Here is a 20,620-nt window from a genome sequence, read left to right on the forward strand (position 1 = left end):
GGAGAAGACCGAGCTAGGCCTGTTTTATTTCTTACCTAAAGTTGGGCCCATTTTAAACTCGGAGAGGGTTTTGGGCGTGGGGAAGATGGGCCAGAAAGAAGTTTAAGCCCTGTCCGGGCAAGACAAAGGAAAGTGGGCTTGGATTTTAGGGCGACCAGGCTCGGTTCCGGTTCTCTCTCTCGGGCCGGATCAAGTCCAATAACCCGATCAAGGCCCAGGTTGGAGATCTCGACCCGGACCTAGTCCCCTTTAATTAATAAAATAATATTAAAAAAATAATAGTAAATTCCAAAAAAAATCAAAAAATTTCAGAAAATTAGAAAATTGATTTTCATGACCTTTTTACCCCCGATGTGAATTTTGAAGTCTCGGATTGGCATTGATTGAAGACCGATGTCCAGTCTGGTCCGATATTATTGTAATCCGACCTTCGAGTCAAAATTGTTTGTTTAAATATCGCTATCATAGATTTGGTCTGCATGTGCTTATTCCAGTCTATTATTTTGCATATTTACCTGATTGAGTGTTTATTATAATACTGTCTTTTGAAAAATTGCTCGTTAATCGTTTTTCCTATCTGCTAGATTAAGGATAAACAGGTAATTGCACGAAATGACAGAAAAACATTATGCATGATCATTTAGTACTTGTTAGATACTTGATAAGCCTAAAATGATATGCAGAATGTGTGGTCACTTTAGGGAATATCGATCGGTTAGGTACCAAAAGGGCGTTAATTATCTATTTAGCGTAAACAAGTCCATGAATCTAGAAGCCCTAGTTGTGTAGGAATTGAGATAATTCTCCCGTGTCTCGATTGATTTCTAGCCGACCCCAATAGGCTAGTGGCAACTCTTAGTAGCATTTTAGTTGGCTAATCAGAGAAAAGAAATCCAATGTCATGCGAGTTAGGACTTGGGAGGGTCCACACCATTAACCTATGGTAATACCTCTAAACACGCCGGACCCTCGGGGGAGGACGAAAGCGGGTCGCGACAATATGCTTGTGAGCAGTATGCTTTAATACCATGTAAAAATTGAACGGGATGATATTACTTTATTTCTTGCGAGTATTTAAAGTATAGGATAGCTAATATTTTATGGAAAGATATTAGTTAGAATAAATGTAATACAATATATATTCTAAGTTATGACATTCATACATAGAAAAATAAAATCCTAGATACAAAAAAGGGAAAGTATTTGTCAACTTTAGAAACTTTCGCTGCATTTGCTAAGAGTATCATAATTGCTTGGCTGGTCTTGATCCGATTGAGAGCAATCTTTGAAATTACTTTGCTATTAAGATATACTTTCTCCAATAGTGGACCGAAGGTTTCATGAGCTAACTGGCGAAACACATAGACCAAATGAACCACAAAACTTGAAGTGTCATAGCCTCTAGGGTTTTCTTGAGTCATCTAGAATATTCTTAGGGTACTTCTCCGCCATTATAGCAAGTCCGAGTAATGAAGCTGGATTTTGTGTGTGTGTGTGTGTGTGAGAGAGAGAGAGAGAGAGAGAGAGAGAGAGAGTGTGTGTGTGTGTGTGGGGGGGGGGTTCTTCTTCCTTGATTTTGTCTCTTAACTGAGTTTCTTCTTCAGCAAATTTCTCTTTCCCTCTTTGCCGTTTATTCCTGGAGTTCCAACTTTGAAGTTGAAATTTGTTTAGATGCCAACAATTTTCATTACTCACACCGCAAACCAAACTTGTTCAAGAACATAATTGTACTCTTTTTCATTGTCTTTGTCTTTGCCAACTTAAATTGTGCACAACACTCTAATTTTCATTCCTTTTCATTCCATTTTAAGGAAATAACTTTTATTTACAATGTATCATTTTCTTTACGATTAAGCAAAGCCCGCAATAAATCGATGAATAGAAAAAATGAATAGGGACTAATGAATATCCAAAAGCACCATTATTCGATTTGAATTTCACTTTCAATTGGATGGGATCCGACAAGAACTATCTAAAAATAATCTAAATACTCATGATTTTCTTCTCCTCGTCTCCGGTTGCTACCTCCACTGCATGTCACTGTCGTTAAACGCAATGGCTTCCTCCACCCACTGATGGTGGTGGGCTCGTTTCCACGCAAGTCCATAAAATTAACTGCCTACTTTTTGGGTACATTTGGTTTGGTTTTAGAGGAAAGCCTTTGGGAAAAGGCAAAGGCCTTTGCCCCAAAAGGGTTTGTTGAAATGCAAAGACCGTTTGGTAAAGTGTAATTGAAAGTTACTTTGGGGGAAATGCTATTTCGTAAACATATATGTGAAAAGTAATCAATTAAGTTTTTTAATTTTACTTGTTGAAAATTGAAATAAAAAAACAATGACAGTAACTTTTATATTTTCATGCTAAGAGTAATGCAAAGACACATATTAACAAATTAGTTTTTTATTTTTTTGGTCAAACTATTAACAAATTAGTTAGAATCTTCCAATTCTTTTCAAACGCCAAAGCTTCGTTCAATTTCTAAAAAACGCAAGGAATGGCCACGGTCGAACACTTCTCGATAACCCGCATGGAAATTTTAATTATGTGATGACACACTAAGCTCTTATAATAAGTATATAATAATTGAAAATACGAGTATAGTCGATGGGACAAGCACGAACGAAGATTACACATGTAATTCTACTAGAAGCTTCGCGAGTAGTTCACATAAAATTGCAATTGAACGCCAGTAATCACTGGTTAGGTCACCAACCTGATTGCAAACCAAAAAATAGATGAACAAAAGCAAAAAACATGCGACCAAAGTTTCTATAGATACTCAATCTAACATAAATATTCCGGTGACCATTCAAAACATTTTTTGTCAAGCGAAGTTAAGAGTCTCAAACATATGTAGCTACTACCTGTTATCAGACCAAAGGCTACCGGAGGAAGAATTTGAAATTCTATTGATACGAAATTCACCATAGAATGAGAACATTGAAAAAGTTCAACAATCTCTGGAGATGCTCCAAAGCGAACTATACTCGAACCAGGCGCATCAGTAGTCACCCATGACACAATGATAGCCTTCGCATCGTAATCACATTGTGTGATATGCACCTGCAATAGGGTGAAATAAAAACGATATCACCAGGGCTTTCCCAAGATATATAAAGCCAGGGAAAAAAAAAGCGCGAGGGTAAAAGATAAAGCATTCCTTATTAATAATCGCTGGAAAGTGGACTTCAAGCATCTCAAAACTATATATATCATTGTGCAAGATACTGTAATTTAGTGGAGAGACGGAAGACTAAGAAGATTTAAGAAGTGTTATTAGCTGAGGATCCGTATGTCTCATTGTCGACTCCTTCGTGAATTGTACCAACATAAACTTATCCCAATACGAATAAGCTTTACACGTGTCACCGTATGCAACACCATTTTCTGCTAGAGTACTTAGAAGATGGAGGTACAGTGGTACACCATCAACATATAAATTAGCCCTTCGAAAGAGCAAAAGAGACAACAAACTGGCTTCAGAATAGCCTTTCTCGACGATGCATAGTCAGAATTAAGGTATAGCACCACGTATTCCGTTTTCTTGACTATCAAACTCAGAGTACTCTCCAACAAATGCTCAGACAGAAAATCTTCATATCCCAATAATCACGCTGACAATACGCTTGCTCTAACTTTGGTGCAATGACAATGCAGAATATATCTTTAGCCATTTAAGAACCATTTAGAACCATCAAAATCACCATATATAGTGTTCACTCGAATATACATCATATCAGATACACAAAGAAACAATTAAATGGAGAGGCGAGCACTGCAGGCGAGACGAAGAGAGGCAAAGTAATGATTGGTGATAGAGGTAAAGTGGTGGCACTGGTGTCGCCAGGTGGTAATGGGTAATAGATCTGGCGGAATGAGGCAGAGGAGGGGCTCGAGAGAGAAACATGCAAGTGCAAGAGTCGAAGTAGGTTAGAGAAAGAAGAGAGAAGGGATTAGAGATGCTTGATTGCTGCACAATAAAAAGGATATTTTTGGCTATATTGAGGGTGACAATAGTTTTACCTTTGAAAATTTTATTGGTCCATTTTAGTTCGAAATCCTTTGAAATAACAATCCTTCCATTAAAAATTACGTCCTATGACATGAACATTCACGGTAATTATATCCTTAACTATACAAATATCGGATGTACAATATTGAGATGATGTCACATCGATAAATGCATAATCTACAGGAAAAAATTCTCGTAAAAAACCACAATTTTCATTAGACTTGATTATTGCATTCACCACCATTAGTACATGTCGCGGATGTAAGAATTGGACGAGAAGATATTACTTTATTTCTTATGAGTATTTAAAATACAGGATAGCTAATACTTTATGGAAAGATATCAGCTAGAATAAATGTAATACAATATCCATCCTAAGCTATGACATTTATACATGAAAAAAAAATCCTATATACAAAGAATGAAAAGTATTTGTCAACTTTGGAAACTCTCGCTGCACTTGCCATGAATATCAAAATTGCTTGGCTGGTCACAATCTGATTGAGAGCAATATTTGAAATTGCTTTGCTGCTTAGATATACTTTCTCCAATACGCCCCCCCAAGAGAGGTATTCGATCACAAATGCCAATCTTGGACTGTAAATGAGTAAACTGTTGTCATGTGAGAGGTTTTGTTAGTGCATCCGTGAGTTGATCATGGGTAAACACGTAACCCACTTGTAACATACCTTTGTTAACCATGTTGCGAACAAAGTGGTAATCAATGACAATGTGTTTCATCTTGGAGTGAAAAATAGGATTAGCGTACACATATGTAGCACCAATATTATCGCAATAGATGCTAGGTCTAGCCAAAGAAGATACTACGAGTTCATGCGGTAGAGATTGAATCCATGTGAGCCGAGACGCTGTTGCAACAACCGCATGATACTCGGCTTCGGTTGATGAACAAGCAACAGATCTTTGCTTTCAAGAGCACCACGATATAGGATTATTACCAATATAAATTATGTATGCAGTTGTAGACTTACGATCATACAATTTGCCTGCCCAATCAACATAAGTGAATGCATGGAGAGATGGAGGGGGACTACTTTGCAAGTGTAGGGCCAGATTTATAGTCCCTTTTAGATAATGTAAAACACGTTTAATAGCACTCCAATGCAACTCTGTTGGTTGGTGCATAAACCGAGCGAGTTTCTTGACGACAAAAGCAATATCAGGCCTTGTAAATGCAAGATATTGAAGAGCACCAACAATCTTCCTATATTTAATTGCATCTTTGCGAGGTGATCCATCAACAAGAGTGAAAGAGCTCTCGATAGTCATTGGGGTGGTAATCGCCTTGGCTCCTAACATGCTGGCTCGATCAAGAATGTCCTTTATGTATTTATGTTGTGTGAGAAAGAGACCGGACTTTGTGCGGATCACCTCAACTCCCAAAAAGTAATGTAGATCTCCTAAATCCTTTAATAAAAATTTACCCGCAAAAGCATTGATGAACTTTTGCAAAAAATCCGTATCACTTCCTGTTAAGATCGGATCATCTACATAAACCAAGAAATGAGCAATGATGCCATCATATCCGTATATAAAGAGTGAGGAATCTGATTTGGATTGCATAAATCCAAACGAGATAACAAAGGAACTGGATGCTTGATACCATGTACGAGGAGCTTGTTTCGCACCGTAAATAGCCTTCTTCAATCGACATATGCTATTAGGATGTGATTGATCGACAAATCCCAGCGGTTGTTGCATATAGATTTCCTCCATAAGAGTGCCCCGTAAGAAGGCATTATTGACATCCAACTGTAGAAGGGGCTAACCGTTGGATAATGCTAAATGAAGAATGACTCGAATTGTGGGGGGTTTAATAACTGGACTATACGTGTGGCCACGGTCAAGCCGTGGCCATTGGTGGAATCCCTTAGCAACAAATCGTGCCTTATATTGAGCTATGCTACCGTATGAGTTTTGCTTGGTTCGGAATATCCACTTGCGGCTAATAATATTATGATGAGGCTCGGGTGGTACAAGTTGTCAGGTACCAGTTCGAAGAATTGTATTAAATTATTCCGACATAGCAGCACGTCACTTTGAATCTTTTAAGGCGTAGGAGACATACCTTGGTTAAAGTGATGGAGGTAGATGATGTTTAGAGGCTAAATGTATTTGTTTGGGTTTGTAAATATTATTCTGGGAGCGAGTGATCATCGGATGTGATCATGTGGGCATTGGTGGAAATGTGTTTGAGGGGCCAAATGAAGTGTTTAAGTCTACGGGATGTATAGATGGAGCTTCGGTAGCTGATGATGGATCTGCGCTTGGGGTCGCTAAATTCGTGTTTTCCACCAAATTTGTGAGGCCATTCGAATGTTAATCTAGAACATCTCCAACCATTGAACTTGAATGACTTGATTGATCATGTATTGGTTGACTTAGCTTTTTGGTGTTGGAAGAGGTGACTAAATTCTCTATTAAAAAATGAAGGGGTGCATGGGTACTTTGAGATGGTAGAGAATTGGTATGATGAAGCGATTTAACATATTCGGAGTAAGGAAAAATTGACTCATAAAAAGTCACATGACGTTGGACAAAAACTTTGTTTTACCGAGGATCGTAACACTTGTAAGCACTTTGATTGAGCGAGTAACCAAGAAAGATACAAGGTTTCGATCGATTTTCAAGTTTGTGTTTTGCATGTGGTTTAAGCCAAGGATAACACAAACAACCAAAAACTCGATGTTTAGAGTAATTTGGACATGAGTCGAATAGAGACTCAAAAGGAGTTTTGAGTCCTATGACTTGTGCAAGCAGACGATTTATAAAAATGTTGTGGCTTGAAAAGCTTGAGATCAAAATGAAGATGGAAGAGACGCTTGATGAAGTAGTGTAAGACTAGTTTCAACAACGTGCCTATAACGATGTTTAGCAATCCCCTTGTGTTGGGGCGTGTGGGGAGATGTTTGTAAATGTGCAATCCCATGAGATAAGAAAAATACTTTTAATTTTTGATACTTTCCTCCACCATCAGAATAAATTGATACAATGGGATTTTGAAAGTAATTTTCCACCAAGTTCTTGAATTTTGGAAATAGAGAGAAAATCTCGGATTTTTGTTTGATTGGGTACAACCAGATATATCTAGTATAATGATCCACGACAATAATATAATACGAAAAGCCATCTATTGATTTCATTGGAGCGGGACCCTAGACGTCGGTGTAAATGAGATCAAGAAGTCGTTGGCTAGACAATGTAGAATCACCAAACAGAAGTTTATGAATTTTATTACATTGACACGACTCATACAAAAATTTGGAACATGACTTGGAAAGAGAGAGAATTTGCTTTGACTTAAAAAGAAACTCTAAGATCCGATGAGAGGGATGACCAAGACGGCGATGCCAATCACTAGAGGATGCACGAACACCAATCATAGTTGAGGGTGGTGTATGAGACACATGGAGTGAATATGGTAGTTCATAGACATCATTGTTATTCGGGCCTTATGCGAGAGTCGCCCCCGTGCGCAAATCCTTCACCAAAAAATGGTCGAGAAAAAATTCAACGAACGTTTAGCTAGTCTTGCAAAATTTAGAAACAAATATCGGTTTTTTACTAATATCGGGAACACATAGAACATTCGATAATGAATATGAAGCAATGGAGGAGGAACGTTTAGTTGAACCCGTGTGTATTATTTGCAAACCCGAGCCATCACCAGTGACGATTTCGTCCGCGCCTTCATAATTAGAATGCAAAGAGAGATTTTCCAAGCTTGAAGTGACATGATGAGATGTTCCAGAGTCCATGAGCTATCCTTCTTTGGCTTGGCGAGATAACACTGTGCTATTTGTAGTAGGAGGAGAGCAGAAATATTGTTTGGCTTGATGGCATTGCTTGGCTGAGTGACCTACCCATTCACACAATTGGCAACGGGCTTGTGCTTTTTGAATGGGCTGGTTATGATCATAATTGTTGCTCCTTCTCCAATGACATTGTCACGTAGATGGGTAGGAGTTCGGGCCTTCACTTGAAATATAGCGCTGGTTGGTGTTCCTATAAGAACCTCTCCTGGCAAAATTTGCAGTGATAATAATCGATTCACCCCGACTCTCTTCCCTTTTTAGATATTGCTCAAAATCGATGAGTTTATCATGGAGTTCCTCGAAGGAAATGGTGATTCATGTGCTCTAATGGCAACAGAGATTTCCTTGAATTCAGAGCCAAGCCCATTTAGAACGTGTATTATTAAATCATCATCACTAATGGGAGAATTGATGATGGCAAGTTCATTAGCAATACCTTTGATGAGTTATAAATACTTAGCTACCGATCGAGTATCATGTTTTGTGAGCATTAAGCGCTCCTTGAGACTCATGACATGCGAACGTGTCCCGTTGGCAAAGAGATGCGAGAGTTTGTTCCACGCTTCGTGTTTTGTTTTGGCAAAAGCAATGAGAGAAACAATTGAGTCTGAAGTGGAAGCTATGATTGCATGAAGCAATAGTTGATCTTGGCGTACCCAATGAGAATAAGACGGATTGACAGTAGTTTTTCCATCAGTAATGATGGTGTTGGACGGACACAATAGCATTCCATCTACATACCCCATTAAATCGTAGCCTAGAAGCAAAGAATTGAATTGTGCCAACCAGGACGGATAATTCATCGAAGTTAACTTGAAAGGTTGTTGCACAGCTGCATTGATCGACACAAGCATGGCGGCGTTATTTGAAGAAGGGCCGGTGACTATCGTAGGAGTGTTTGAGGATTCTTCCGCCATTAAAAGAAAAAAGGAACGATATGCTTGTGAGCAAGAGGCTCTGATACCATGTAAAAATTGGACTAAATGATATCACTTTATTTCTTGCGAGCATTTAAAGTACAGGATCGCTAATACTTTATGAAAAGATATTAGCCACAATAAATGTAATACAGTATATATCCTAAGCTATGACTTTATACATGGAAAAATAAAATCCTATAGACAAAAAAGGAAAATTTTTTGTCAACTTTGGAAACTCTCACTGCACTTGCCAAGAGTGTCATAATTGCTTGGTTGGTCTTGATCTAATTGAGAGCAATCTTTGAAGATGCTTTGCTGTTGAGATATACTTTCTCCAATAGCGGACCGGAGGTATCGTGAGCTAAGCGGCCGAACACATAACCCGAATGAACCACAAAACTTGAAGTGTCTTAGCCTCTAGGGTTTTCTTGAGTCATCTAGAATATTCTTAGGGTACTTCTCCGCCATTGTAGCAAGTCCGAGCAATGAAGCTGGATTTTGTGTGTGTGTGTGTGTGAGAGAGAGAGAGAGAGAGAGAGAGAGAGAGAGAGAGAGAGTTTGGTTCTTCTCCTTTGATTTTGTCTCGTAATCGAGTTTCTTGTTCAGTAAATTTCTCCTTCCCGCTTTTGCCGTTAATTCCTGGAGTTCCAACTTCGAAGTTGAAATTTGATTAGATGCCAACAATTTTCATTACTAGCGCCGCAAACCAAACTTGTTCAGATTTTCAACAACCCCAAACCTCCCTCCCCCCTCCAAAAAAAAAAAATTAGATGGTTATTTGTTAAGTGGAGGCAGTTACGACAATGTATAAAAATTGCAAGAATAATATAATTTGTGTAGTTTTTTGAGTAGATGGCAGATTTTTACGATTCATTCGCTTGCATTCGAATTGGAATATATCATCAAGAGTATGGCTGTATCGTTGCAACTCATTTTGAACATGGGAATGCATATTGACACGTTATTTTTTATCATTACAAGGATCACCACCACGCTAGATAGGTAAGTTCCCCATTCCTTCAAAACTTAGAAATTTTAGACAGTATAGATGCACTTGGTGATTTTATGTCTAGAAAAGTGTATAGAACTCTCAAACTCACTTCATTTGCATTCATACTGGAAAAACTTTTGAAATTATCTAAAACATGTTTGGAAACGTGCATCATGCATAAAAAAATCCTCATGGAGGATAGATTTGTCAAAATGGAATGAATTTTTTCAAAAGAGAATGTTTAAATCTTTCAAAAGGAGGTACTTAAGAGGATGAGAGGCGGACCATGACCAAACATGTCCCTTATACACACTCGAGAGATTTCGAGGTGATTGAAACCTTTGTTTAAGGTCATAGAAATCATTCGCAGTATTTACATGGGTTGAAGTGGCGAAGGCCATTCATTTCCATATCCCAAACACAAGTTTAACTCTTTGCAAGCCAATTGGAGCTTAGAAGGAAGAAATTCTCAAAACAACCCTCTCAAGAGCCACCCTACACTGGAGCAATTTAGGAGGTTCATTTTGTTCGCATTTTTTGAGAAAAGATCAAGAAAGACTTTATTGTACTTACTTGCATCAATCTTTATGTGATAGCCTTAGGTAACATCGCGTGAAAGCTCGAAATATCCCAAAGTGAGGAAGAGCAATTCATTTATCTATCCAAACATTTATCTATTGATAAGCCAATTTGAGCCCGAAATCTTCATTTCAAAGCCCAATTAGTGATTACCTCCTTACACTGGGCCAATGTATATGATTTACCAAGAGAAGGGAAAACATCATGGTAATATTAGGGGTGATCGGTTCCAGGGTGGGTAGGTTCCGGACCTAGAACCCGAAACCTACCATGTTATAACAGGTTCCTATTTTTTGGAACCTGGAACCCGCCCCATTTGTCGTGGGACAAGTTTTGGAACCTACCCTGTTTTTCGGTCCGGTTTCGGGGTCTACCCGAGAACCTATTTTTCTTTTGTTCCTTATCTAGTTTTATTTTTTCAGCAAAATAATAATAGCAATAAAACGATTCAAAGTAAAAGATGGATAATAAAAATCAATATCCGCCAAAAATCACAACTACTATCAAGTATTTCCAGGATAGTTGTTGTTGCTTCAATAAATTCCCCGAAGCCGACTTTAAACGATGAAGGCAACACTGAGGTCATTGTTTCATCATTACTATACCCAAGCATCCTCAATAGAAAAAGAAATATCCTCCCACATTTTGCTTTGAATGAACCTCGAGGAGGGTTCGGAATTGTTGAGCAACAAGAGATAAGCTACTTTCACAATTAAGACATTATCGCTAAAAGTACATGGTAAAATTGAAAATTCATAATAGTAAATTAAACTCATCTATCTATCTATCTATCTATCCCATCTCCAAGTAAAATAAATTAAAAAAGTTCTTTGATCCAAGATGATGGAAAATGTCATGGAGAGAGATAGGATGGATGGCCAACAACAATCGAGAACTACATCAAAATTGATCCAAGGTCCATGTCCAGCTTAAGCCACGAGAGTGCTAGTAGTGGTAGACTCGCTGCAATAAACATATAAACAAGCTATGAGTTAGCTAAATGAACACATGAACGCAACATCATTAATAGATGATTGGATGTCGGCATATACATGTTAGTAATACAATGCAGACTTGGCAAAAAATTCCAACCAACCTACCAAAAGACAAAAACAATGAATCATTAATAGAAATATATTTACTCACCGCAAAATCAAAGTTTCCACAAATGAAGTCTATTTAGTAATGATAATGTCCTTGGTAAGACAATCCAAATCTAAAAACCAAAAAGAGATTGAATAAATATTCATCCAATATATAGAGATGTGAATGAATTATAAGATAGAAAGAAATATACACGACCCTTACCCGACTCAAACTTCTCTGCATTCTCAATGCACTCTTCAATATTAATCGGCACATGAACAGCTCTCAACCAATCTTGAGTGCAAATTAGACCCTCTATAACTCTAGGAGTCAAAGAACTTCGAAAGCTGTCAAGCACACGGCCCGATGTACTAAAAGCCGACTACGAAGCAACGGTAGTCACGGGAATAGATAAAACATCCCTAGCCATCAAAGATAAGATTTTATATTTTGACCCAGTACTCTTCCACCACATCAAAAGGTCCAGATTAAGGACATCTTCACTTTCAGCTTCAAGATACCGATCGAGCTCAGATTTTTTGTCATCAAACACTTTTTTCTTCGCATGAAGGAAGCTTTTTCGCCAGGCTTGGATGTCATATTCGTTGTTACCTTCATTGTCATCAGCATTAGAACCATTGCCACTACTACTCACACTTGAACCGCCAACATTTCTAGTACTTCGGTTACTAGAAGAACCAACGAAAGATTGCTCATAAAATGCAAACAAATGCTCCAAGGCATGCTTCACGTTATTATGCTTCTCATCAATTTTTGCTTCATCGTCATAAATTTGTCCATAACAGAACTTCACATAAGTCAATTTTTTTGTAGGATCCAACGCAACCGCAATCAACACCATCATATTTACTTTATCCAAACTCCCATAATATTTGTCAAACTTCTCTTTCATTTTTGTACCCATAGCATGAAGCTTAGGATCCAAAGAATTCGCCGCATCGTTCAAGTATTTATACAAAAGAGCTATCCCCTCAAAATAATCATTTGAAGTAACATATGAACTCCCCGACATCTGTTTGGTGGCATCATAAAACTGTTTCAGAAATTTAGAAAGAATGGTGGCATTTTCCCAATCTTCATTTTTTGGAGAATCGGTGTCAAGCTCCCTTGCTAAAGATGAATCGTCTTCTTCCATCCTTTCAAAAGCTTTTCTGAACTTTATGGCGGTTTCTAGCATAAGATGAGTGGAGTTCCATCTAGTGGCAACATCAAGACATACCGAACCCTTGTATGTGATCCTTTCACTCTCAATACAAGATTGGAATACTTTGGCTCTCATGGGAGAACTTCTCACGTACCTAACTACGTTTCGGATACGTGCAATAGAATTACGCACCTCATACAATCCATCCCTTACAATTAAGTTCAATAAATGAGCAGTGCACCTCATAAGCAAAACCTCACCATTCAAGATCAATAACTTTTGTCTTGAAAATTTGTCCTTCAAATATCCAATTGCCACATCATTGGAACTAGCATTGTCCACTGTTATCGTGGGCACTTTTTTTTCTATACCCCACTCAAAAATACATTTCTCCACCATTTTCCCAATTTCTCTACCCTTGTAACTATGCATTACCACAAAATTGATGATTCTTTTATGCAACTTCCAGTTATCATCAATAAAATGTGCAGTGAGGCATAGATAGTTCAAGTTTTGAATGGAACTCCACATATCAGTCGTGAGTGCAATCCTAGAGTTAAGCTTACCAAAGTAAGTTTTCAAACAATTTCTTTCGCTCAGATATAACTTCATGCAATCTCTAGCAATTGTAAATCGTGACAAATGTTGGAAGAGAGGTTGCAATTCAGTGACAAAATCACGAAAACCGACGCGCTCAACTGTGGAAAAAGGTTGTTCATCAATTATGATCATCCGAGCAAGCATGCGCCTACAACGTTCTTAATCAAACTTCCATGTCGTCAAAATACTACCACAACCAGTATCTCTCTCTGCCTCGGTAGCCACATCCTTATTACGTGGCGCAAATAGCATTTGCCTCTTATCTGCATTGGGATACTTCTTGCACTTTCTCAAGTGCTTCCGCATTGAAGACGTACCATTATCAACGATATACGCATAGTCATCCCCACAGTGATTGCACTTTACCCTTGTTTTTTTTTTTGTCTTCTCATCTAAGATTTTCGAAAAGTTATCCCACACCTCCGATTGATTAACTCGCTTTTTACCAAGTGGAGGACAGGAACTAGGTACCCTCACCTTGTTTATCGGACCGGCGGTCGCGGATGCCACTTCTTCAGCTCCATGGAATGACAATTCCATGAGTGGACTCATTTCATCGCGCCCATCCACTTCCGTTGACATATCTTGATCCATCAACTGCATATCAACATGACAAAGACAAAAATAATTAGTACAATATTGCTTCCATTGAAAATAAATTACACAACAATGTAGGACCAAGGAGCATTTTGTGTGATCCTAATATTTTCAATTGCACTATGTGAAGTCCACAAAAGGTTATCTAAATGGCTGACTCACTTCTCGGGCTTTTCCTATTAATAACGTTCGTAAACAGCAATATATTGTGATAGGTACTTGTTCAAAGACAAGAGGCGGAAGGAATTCGTGCGTTTTTATACCAGAGTAGCTCATTTACTACCTAGCATAGTGAGTGTCACAAATACTATTTTTCAAAGTTGTGCTTAACAATAAGACTTGCAAGAATGCAACAATAATATAGGCATAGGTTCTTTTTGTTCTCTTCTTTCTCGTTAACGAATTTGTCTTCTTTACAAATCAATTAAAACCAAGAGATCAACCAACAAGGAAATGGACTGCACATGGAGCAAAATATTTTAAAACCTAGAGTCCAACCGACTTTTATATTGGAAGCCTTAAGGGATGACCTCAATGGCGCCATCACAGCCATCCGAACAACAAGCTCTTCTTCAGACTTTATATTCAATATTGTATCACATACACCCTTTTTGGTTTTAGGTCCATCTAATTATGAAAAGTGAAAATAAAGATTCTTGAACAGCAAATTGCTAAACACATTCGTTGATGGGAAGAAAACGCCAAAGCCATTGCACTACATGAAGGAAAAAAAAAATCAAACCATCCAATTCAACAACCTACCTTTACACTTGGCACTTGCGTAAAGCCGTGACCAACACGATCAAGGAGAAAGGGTTGCTAGTTTGCTGCGTAGTGTATGGAGAGAGTGAGGCGGCAACAAGAACGGAGAATAAAGTCAAACAAACGGCAAGTCCGAGACTATTATTATATATTAGGGTTTTTTTCTTACTTTGCTTAAACCGGTCCAATTTCGGGTGGGTCTTTACTAGGAACCGGAAACGGGACCGGTTTAAACCGGTTCCAAATTTTTGGAGCTGGGAACCGGTCCTATTCTAATGAGAACCGGAAACCGGACTGATTTTTCGGGTGGTCCGGTCCGGTTTTCGGGTCTACCCGGTCCGGTTGCACACCCCTAGGTAATATTGTGAAAGAGTCCTTAGAGCTCAAATCAAATAAAAAGAAAGCTAAGACAAACTTGATGAAGCCAGACGACAAAGAAAGAGTAAAGAGCCTTGTAAAAACAAGGCCAAAACCCATCATTTAGAGAAAATGAGAATCAAAATGCATTTGAAAGCCAAATAGTTACATCACGGGCAAAGTTGCCAAGTAAAACAAGAAAAAACGAGCAAAGCTCTCAAAGTTGTAAAGATGAGCATTTAGTTGACTCACAAAGTCACAAATGTAAAATCCCTAGTGGATGTTAAGGAAGGTAATGATGCGAAGGTAATCACCAACTTTCAATACCCCTTATTCTTAAAAATTGAGGCCTTTTTAGCTTTACCCGGACCAGCGAGACGACCATATCTGAAGACTTTTCTGATTAGGATGTTTCGAGTCAACATGCAATTTCACACAAGAAATTACTTCCTAAAGAAGTAAATTCAATATTGTCTTATCTTATCTTTGAGGTTCTTGACTTATAAACCCGAAGGAAATGCTTTGATTCATATTTTGTTCTTAGCCTCAAAGTGCCTGTCCTTTGCCAAAGCCTTTGACCTAACCAACATTGCAGTCCATTTGAAAGATATTTTCAGATCAATCAAATTGTATACACTACGAATGGTTTTGAAAGCTTAAGACCTTGGTTAGGAGAGATAATTCGAGTGTTTTCAAACTTGTCATTCCTCGAGTAGATGGGAATTTAAATCTTTTGAGAAATTGTAAGAAGTCCTCTCCGATGAAGGTGCTCCAACCGATGTTTTAACCAAACTCTTCTGACAATTTCAAATCATTTGATTCAAAATCTTCCCCACAAGAAATTTTGCTCATCTTTATCATGTTCATCATTTTACAAGATGTCTTGGAAAACCTCATATATCATAGCATACTAAACGAAACTTCTGCATGATTCTTGGTCTCCCTAGATCGCGGAATTTCATTAAAATAAGATTTCCATTATAAATTTTGCAGTCTTTTCAAAACTAAAGCCCTTTTGACTTGCCAAAAAGAAACATTCGGACTTTTTGTTGGATCCTTCTTGACATGGTAATTCAGGTTAGATCCTAGCCTCATGGGTCATGTCAGGCTAGAAATTCTGCATGATTCATGGTCTCCCAGGTCTCAGAATATCATCCAAATAGAATTTCCATTAGAAATTTTGGAATCTTTTCAAAAGCAAGCCCTTTTGACTTGCCTAAACGCAAGATTAGAACCTTTATTTAGATCCCTCTTGATAGGGTAATTCATATTAGATCTTAGCCTCACGGGTCATTTCAGGATAGACCTTCTGCATGATTCCTGGTCTCCCCAAATCTTAGAATGTCATCAAGACAGGATTTCCATTAGAAATTTTGGAATCTTTCCAAAACTAAGCCCTTTTGACTTGCTTAAACGCAACATTAGGACTCTTCTTTGAACCCCTCTTGACAGGTTAATTCAGGTTAGATCCAAGCCTCACAGATCACTTCACGTAAGAACTGAATTACCCCGTCGTGGGAGTTTCTATTCCTTCGTCGTCACTCTCTGAAACTCATCTCGACTAACAAGTCATCGTCACCACCAATATATTAGCGATGAAAATAAAATATCTCAACTAATGAGGTGCCGTCACACCACTAATTTGCTAAAGAAATTTTCCTTCGCCTGGAAAATGGCGTCTTTATGCCTTGGCAATCGTCCTTTTCTGTATTTGTAGTAAAATTTATTGATGGGGTCTCGTATCATTTGTCCGATTCTAAATTCTTGATTTGAATTATCAAAGTATCGGTTAATGCCACGTGCGTCGACTAAGGTTAGATTTATATACCTAGCGAAGTATCGGTCAATGAACAGCTTCTTCTATCCAAGTCAATAAGCCTCAAGATGAGCAAATATCAGGAACAGCCAGGGTAGTCTGGCAACTTTGATGCGAGGAAGCCAAAGAAACATCAATATGAAGACGCAAAGGATTTGAAAATGAGCTGTTTTATTTATGAAATCCTAGTAAGGCGACAACGTTTTCAAGCTGTAAAAGAGACATGGCTGGATCTAGAGCGGATACACAACACAACCGGCCTCAGAGAAACATCAAAAGAAGGTTATATCAACTATCAAGCCATTCAGCTCTCTTCTTACTCCCCTTATTCCCTTCATACGGAGCCTAGCATGGTCATGACTCCATTTACTGCTGAGCCTGCATTTGAAGGAGGGAAAAAAAAAAAACTGGATAGCGACTAGAAACGAACTCACTGGCGCCCAGAGAGGCAAGAAAAATTGTTCAGAAGAATTCGTGACATCGAGTTTGAGTCTGGGTTAGAAGCATTACAGTGAAGCGCATCTTGTAGTGTTCTACAAGTTCTATAGGATCAGTCTTTGTCTGCTTGTAAGCATCGATCTTGTTCATTTCCTGCATGGGATGAAGTAAAAGGAAATATAAATGCATAACTTGGTTTTGAGCAAGGATAAAATTGAGCAGAGCTGCTGAACCTGCAACGAGTAACAAATATGACTTGCCATTTACCAAGTAGTATAAGCACACTAGATCTCGATGTCGTTCGTAAAACTAATTGGTCTCTAAAGGTAACTCGATCACGGTCACCGCTCAAGAGAGGATGCATTTGCATGGAAAATATAGTCACCGCCGACCAGTGAATGATTTGAAGGTCGGTGGAGATTGAGGACTCTCTCATTCTATATATGGCTGCACAAGAAAACTATGGAGGCTATTAATCAAAATCGCACTAAGTATGTTTGATGACTTCAGAAAACGATCACCTCACCGCAGGTTATAATCTCCCCAGAGACATGTTCCCACACTACGAAAGGTTCAACAAGGCCATAGTTTAGCTCTAGAGACCATCCTGAAACTATCATCACCGACTCACCATTTTACTCATAACCGCTCTTGGATTTTAGCTTTCTTTTGTTCGTGGGGAGAAAGAATTTTGTTGAAAATGGAAAAGAAATGAAGCTTAAAACAAGCAATGGCCAGAGACTAGATTCCTTCCCATACCTCAATCCATGCTGCTAGCTTAGGTCTGCTAGCAGTGATGTCATACTTCCACACTTCAGATAAGTAGACTTGGAATCTTTCAACAAATGGGATGTAAGCAATGTCCACCTGAAATCACAAGATTAGACCCTAAATAACAGTCAAACAATAGAAAGAATTACATCTTGATAGCCACATATCAGGCAACACTTCTTTCTACAGGATTGGTTCGCACATCATATGGATCGCATGGATCAACAGATCTCTTGTTTAACCTATCTAGAAGAAGAAGAACCACTCAAGAGCCCCTTATCAAATGCAAGAATGCCAACATACCCTACTGAACTGTCCGAGAAAGAATGGTCCATCCTCAAATTTGCGAAGAGCACCCTCCAAATGATCGAAAGCAGAGCCTGATGCAGAAGATGAAGTTCACTGACAGTAATGGAGGTACCTATCATCAAAGAAAGTGGCTTAGAGGACCTACCACATTCTTTCGGTCCTTCTCCATAGAATGAAGTGTAGACTATGTTCATGAATTTATCAACATACGACCACAGTTGACGACCAAGCTGCCTCTTTTTAGGATCCTACGTAACAGTGAGCAGCCACTTGGTTATGCTGTTATGTGCAAGCCACAGAAAAAAGGAAATGCACAATTGCTATCAGGTAGAATGAAGTGTAGACTATGTTCATGAATTTATCAACATACGACCACAGTTGACGACCAAGCTGCCTCTTTTTAGGATCCTACATAACAGTGAGCAGCCACTTGGTTATGCTGTTATGTGCAAGCCACAGAAAAAAGGAAATGCACAATTGCTATCAGGTGCTCACATCAGGGAAAAGAGAAGGCCCTTCAAAGTTGCTGTCCACGTATTTGATGAGGTGTAGGCTATCTCCGACGATTTCCCCGTTGTCCTCCAACGCCGGGACCTAACCGTAGGTTACAGCAGGAGAAAAGCAAAATATACCCATCAGATCAACAATGGCTAAAACCCTTTTCATTTAATTAAAATGACAAATAAACGAAGCCGGCAGCCAATTTAGTTCCCATAAACTAAAATCAGCTACCCTTTAAGAGTCAAAACATTCTAGAATCAGTTGCATCACAATTGAGCCACTCTTGGTTTTGGAATACACGAAAACTAGCAACACAAGGAGCCAATCTTTAGACTCCGGAATCCTGCAGCATTCGCTTGGAATCCTAAATTAATCCAATTTGGGCTTTGACAATCAGTGTCCAGCGAAGCATCTGGGCTACCAACTTGAAACACACAGAAAGAATTAAAACAGCAAAAAGAAGAATCACCTTATTCATGGGGTAGACTTTCTCCTTGTACCAAGCAGGCATGTCTTGAAGATTAAGAGGAACTAATTTAATCTCGTCCTGGAGTCCCTGAATCTCGGAAACACAATCCCAATTCAGAAACCAATCATGAACCCAATCAAAATGAACTAACTCGCTTGATTTTTGTTAAATTTCACATGATCACAAAGAAAGAGCTCACCTTACAGTTCCTCGTGATCCACACGCGCTGAGCAAATGGGCATGTGTAACAGGTGTACAACCTTCAGACATTTCGGAGAATATGAACTTAAGCAGACAACACGACAATCTCTTGTTTTAACAATTCAATCAGTAAAATCACGCTGAATCAACTCAAACGACGCTCAAGGACAAAAACAAAAAGAAAGGGAAAAGGATCGGACTTCGTTGTTCCATCGAAAAGAGGAAGTTGCTCGGCGCTGGAGTTCAACGGAGGAGGCAAGTTCTCTACCACGGCACTGCGACAGTATCGAAACGAAAAATCAAGCAGGCGATCGTGAAGAAAAAAAAAAATCAATGAAGAGAGCGAAAACGCAAGATCGCGAGGGATTCTTACGGAGGAGCCATTAGCGTACGTAGTTCCTGGAGGGAAAACCTGCGAGTACGTCTGTTTTTGTGTGTGTCGTTGTCGGTGACGGTGAAGAAGGGGAGCGATAATGGAACCAAGGCGCGAAGCTATTTAAAGAGGGAGGCAGCGGGGCGACGGCATGAGCAGTGATGTCGCGTGCAGTGACGAAACGAGGGTGATGACGTCATCATGTCGTCATATTTGTCTCGTTTGTGGTGGCTCGAGGCTTGGATTGATTGATTGATATAAGGGAGAAAGCGAATTATGTATTTGGCCGTGAAGTTCTAGCCTGTTCGTCCGAGATGGAAAAGTCTGAAAGTATCGCCTGGCAAATGCAAAGTGGCATTTCGACAAAAAAAAAAAAAAAAATGCAAATTGGTGCTTTGACAAATTTTTTTTTTTTTGCAAAGTGGTGCGTGAGCGTCGAATTCCATTGAACTGGCGGCCATCAACATCGAGGGATTTTGGTTGGATGGTAGAGCGATTTGGGGCTTTCCATCCCGAGAAGCATGCGTTTTCAAGTTTAATTTTTACTTGATGAGATTATTCGAGGACATCGCCGTAAAGAGATGATTTGTTGCTAGATCTTCAATCCCGACATCAAGAGTGATATATTGATCGGACTGAAGAGGTGAATTTAGTCTAGTACGCGAAAACTAATCCTAAGGTACGACCACCACAAAAAAGAAAAGTCACTTTCTTCGGGTGACATCATGTTGAAAAACAAGTTAGAGATATAAAGATTAGTTCATACGCGTTCTATTACTCAGATTCAATGTTTGCATTTGTCTTTCTCTTTAACTTTTTCACTCACACTATGTTTGC

The 20,620-nt window shown here is 38.9% G+C and overlaps 1 protein-coding gene and 1 long non-coding RNA gene across 2 annotated transcripts; both read right to left on the minus strand.

Annotated features, from left to right (window-relative positions):
• Positions 1-1,345: 1,345 nt before the first annotated feature.
• On the minus strand, positions 1,346-20,088 carry LOC115730342 (glutathione S-transferase L3-like). Its single transcript, XM_048271861.1, has 12 exons — positions 19,784-20,088; positions 19,611-19,691; positions 19,409-19,469; positions 19,210-19,296; positions 18,735-18,833; positions 18,385-18,487; positions 18,234-18,310; positions 17,919-18,026; positions 17,232-17,312; positions 8,088-8,101; positions 1,589-1,621; positions 1,346-1,349 (listed from the first exon to the last, which is right to left on the minus strand). The coding sequence occupies exons 1-12, from the start codon at positions 19,792-19,794 to the stop codon at positions 1,346-1,348; spliced, it is 759 nt and encodes a 252-aa protein (XP_048127818.1). The 5' UTR covers positions 19,795-20,088.
• On the minus strand, positions 11,073-11,696 carry LOC125312745. The gene is made up of 3 exons (XR_007196791.1): positions 11,647-11,696; positions 11,485-11,554; positions 11,073-11,301 (listed from the first exon to the last, which is right to left on the minus strand). It is a non-coding gene; the product is annotated as an uncharacterized LOC125312745 (long non-coding RNA).
• Positions 20,089-20,620: the final 532 nt, after the last annotated feature.

Source organism: Rhodamnia argentea, chromosome 10 (genome assembly GCF_020921035.1).
Source record: "Rhodamnia argentea isolate NSW1041297 chromosome 10, ASM2092103v1, whole genome shotgun sequence".
NCBI lineage: Eukaryota > Viridiplantae > Streptophyta > Magnoliopsida > Myrtales > Myrtaceae > Rhodamnia > Rhodamnia argentea.

Coding starts and splice junctions, on each gene's coding strand:
- LOC115730342 (XM_048271861.1), bottom strand. Junction 19,297..19,408: donor GGATCACGAGGAACTGTAAG/GTGAGCTCTTTC, acceptor TCCGAGATTCAG/GGACTCCAGGACGAGATTAA. Junction 18,834..19,209: donor AAGTCTACCCCATGAATAAG/GTGATTCTTCTT, acceptor ACCTACGGTTAG/GTCCCGGCGTTGGAGGACAA.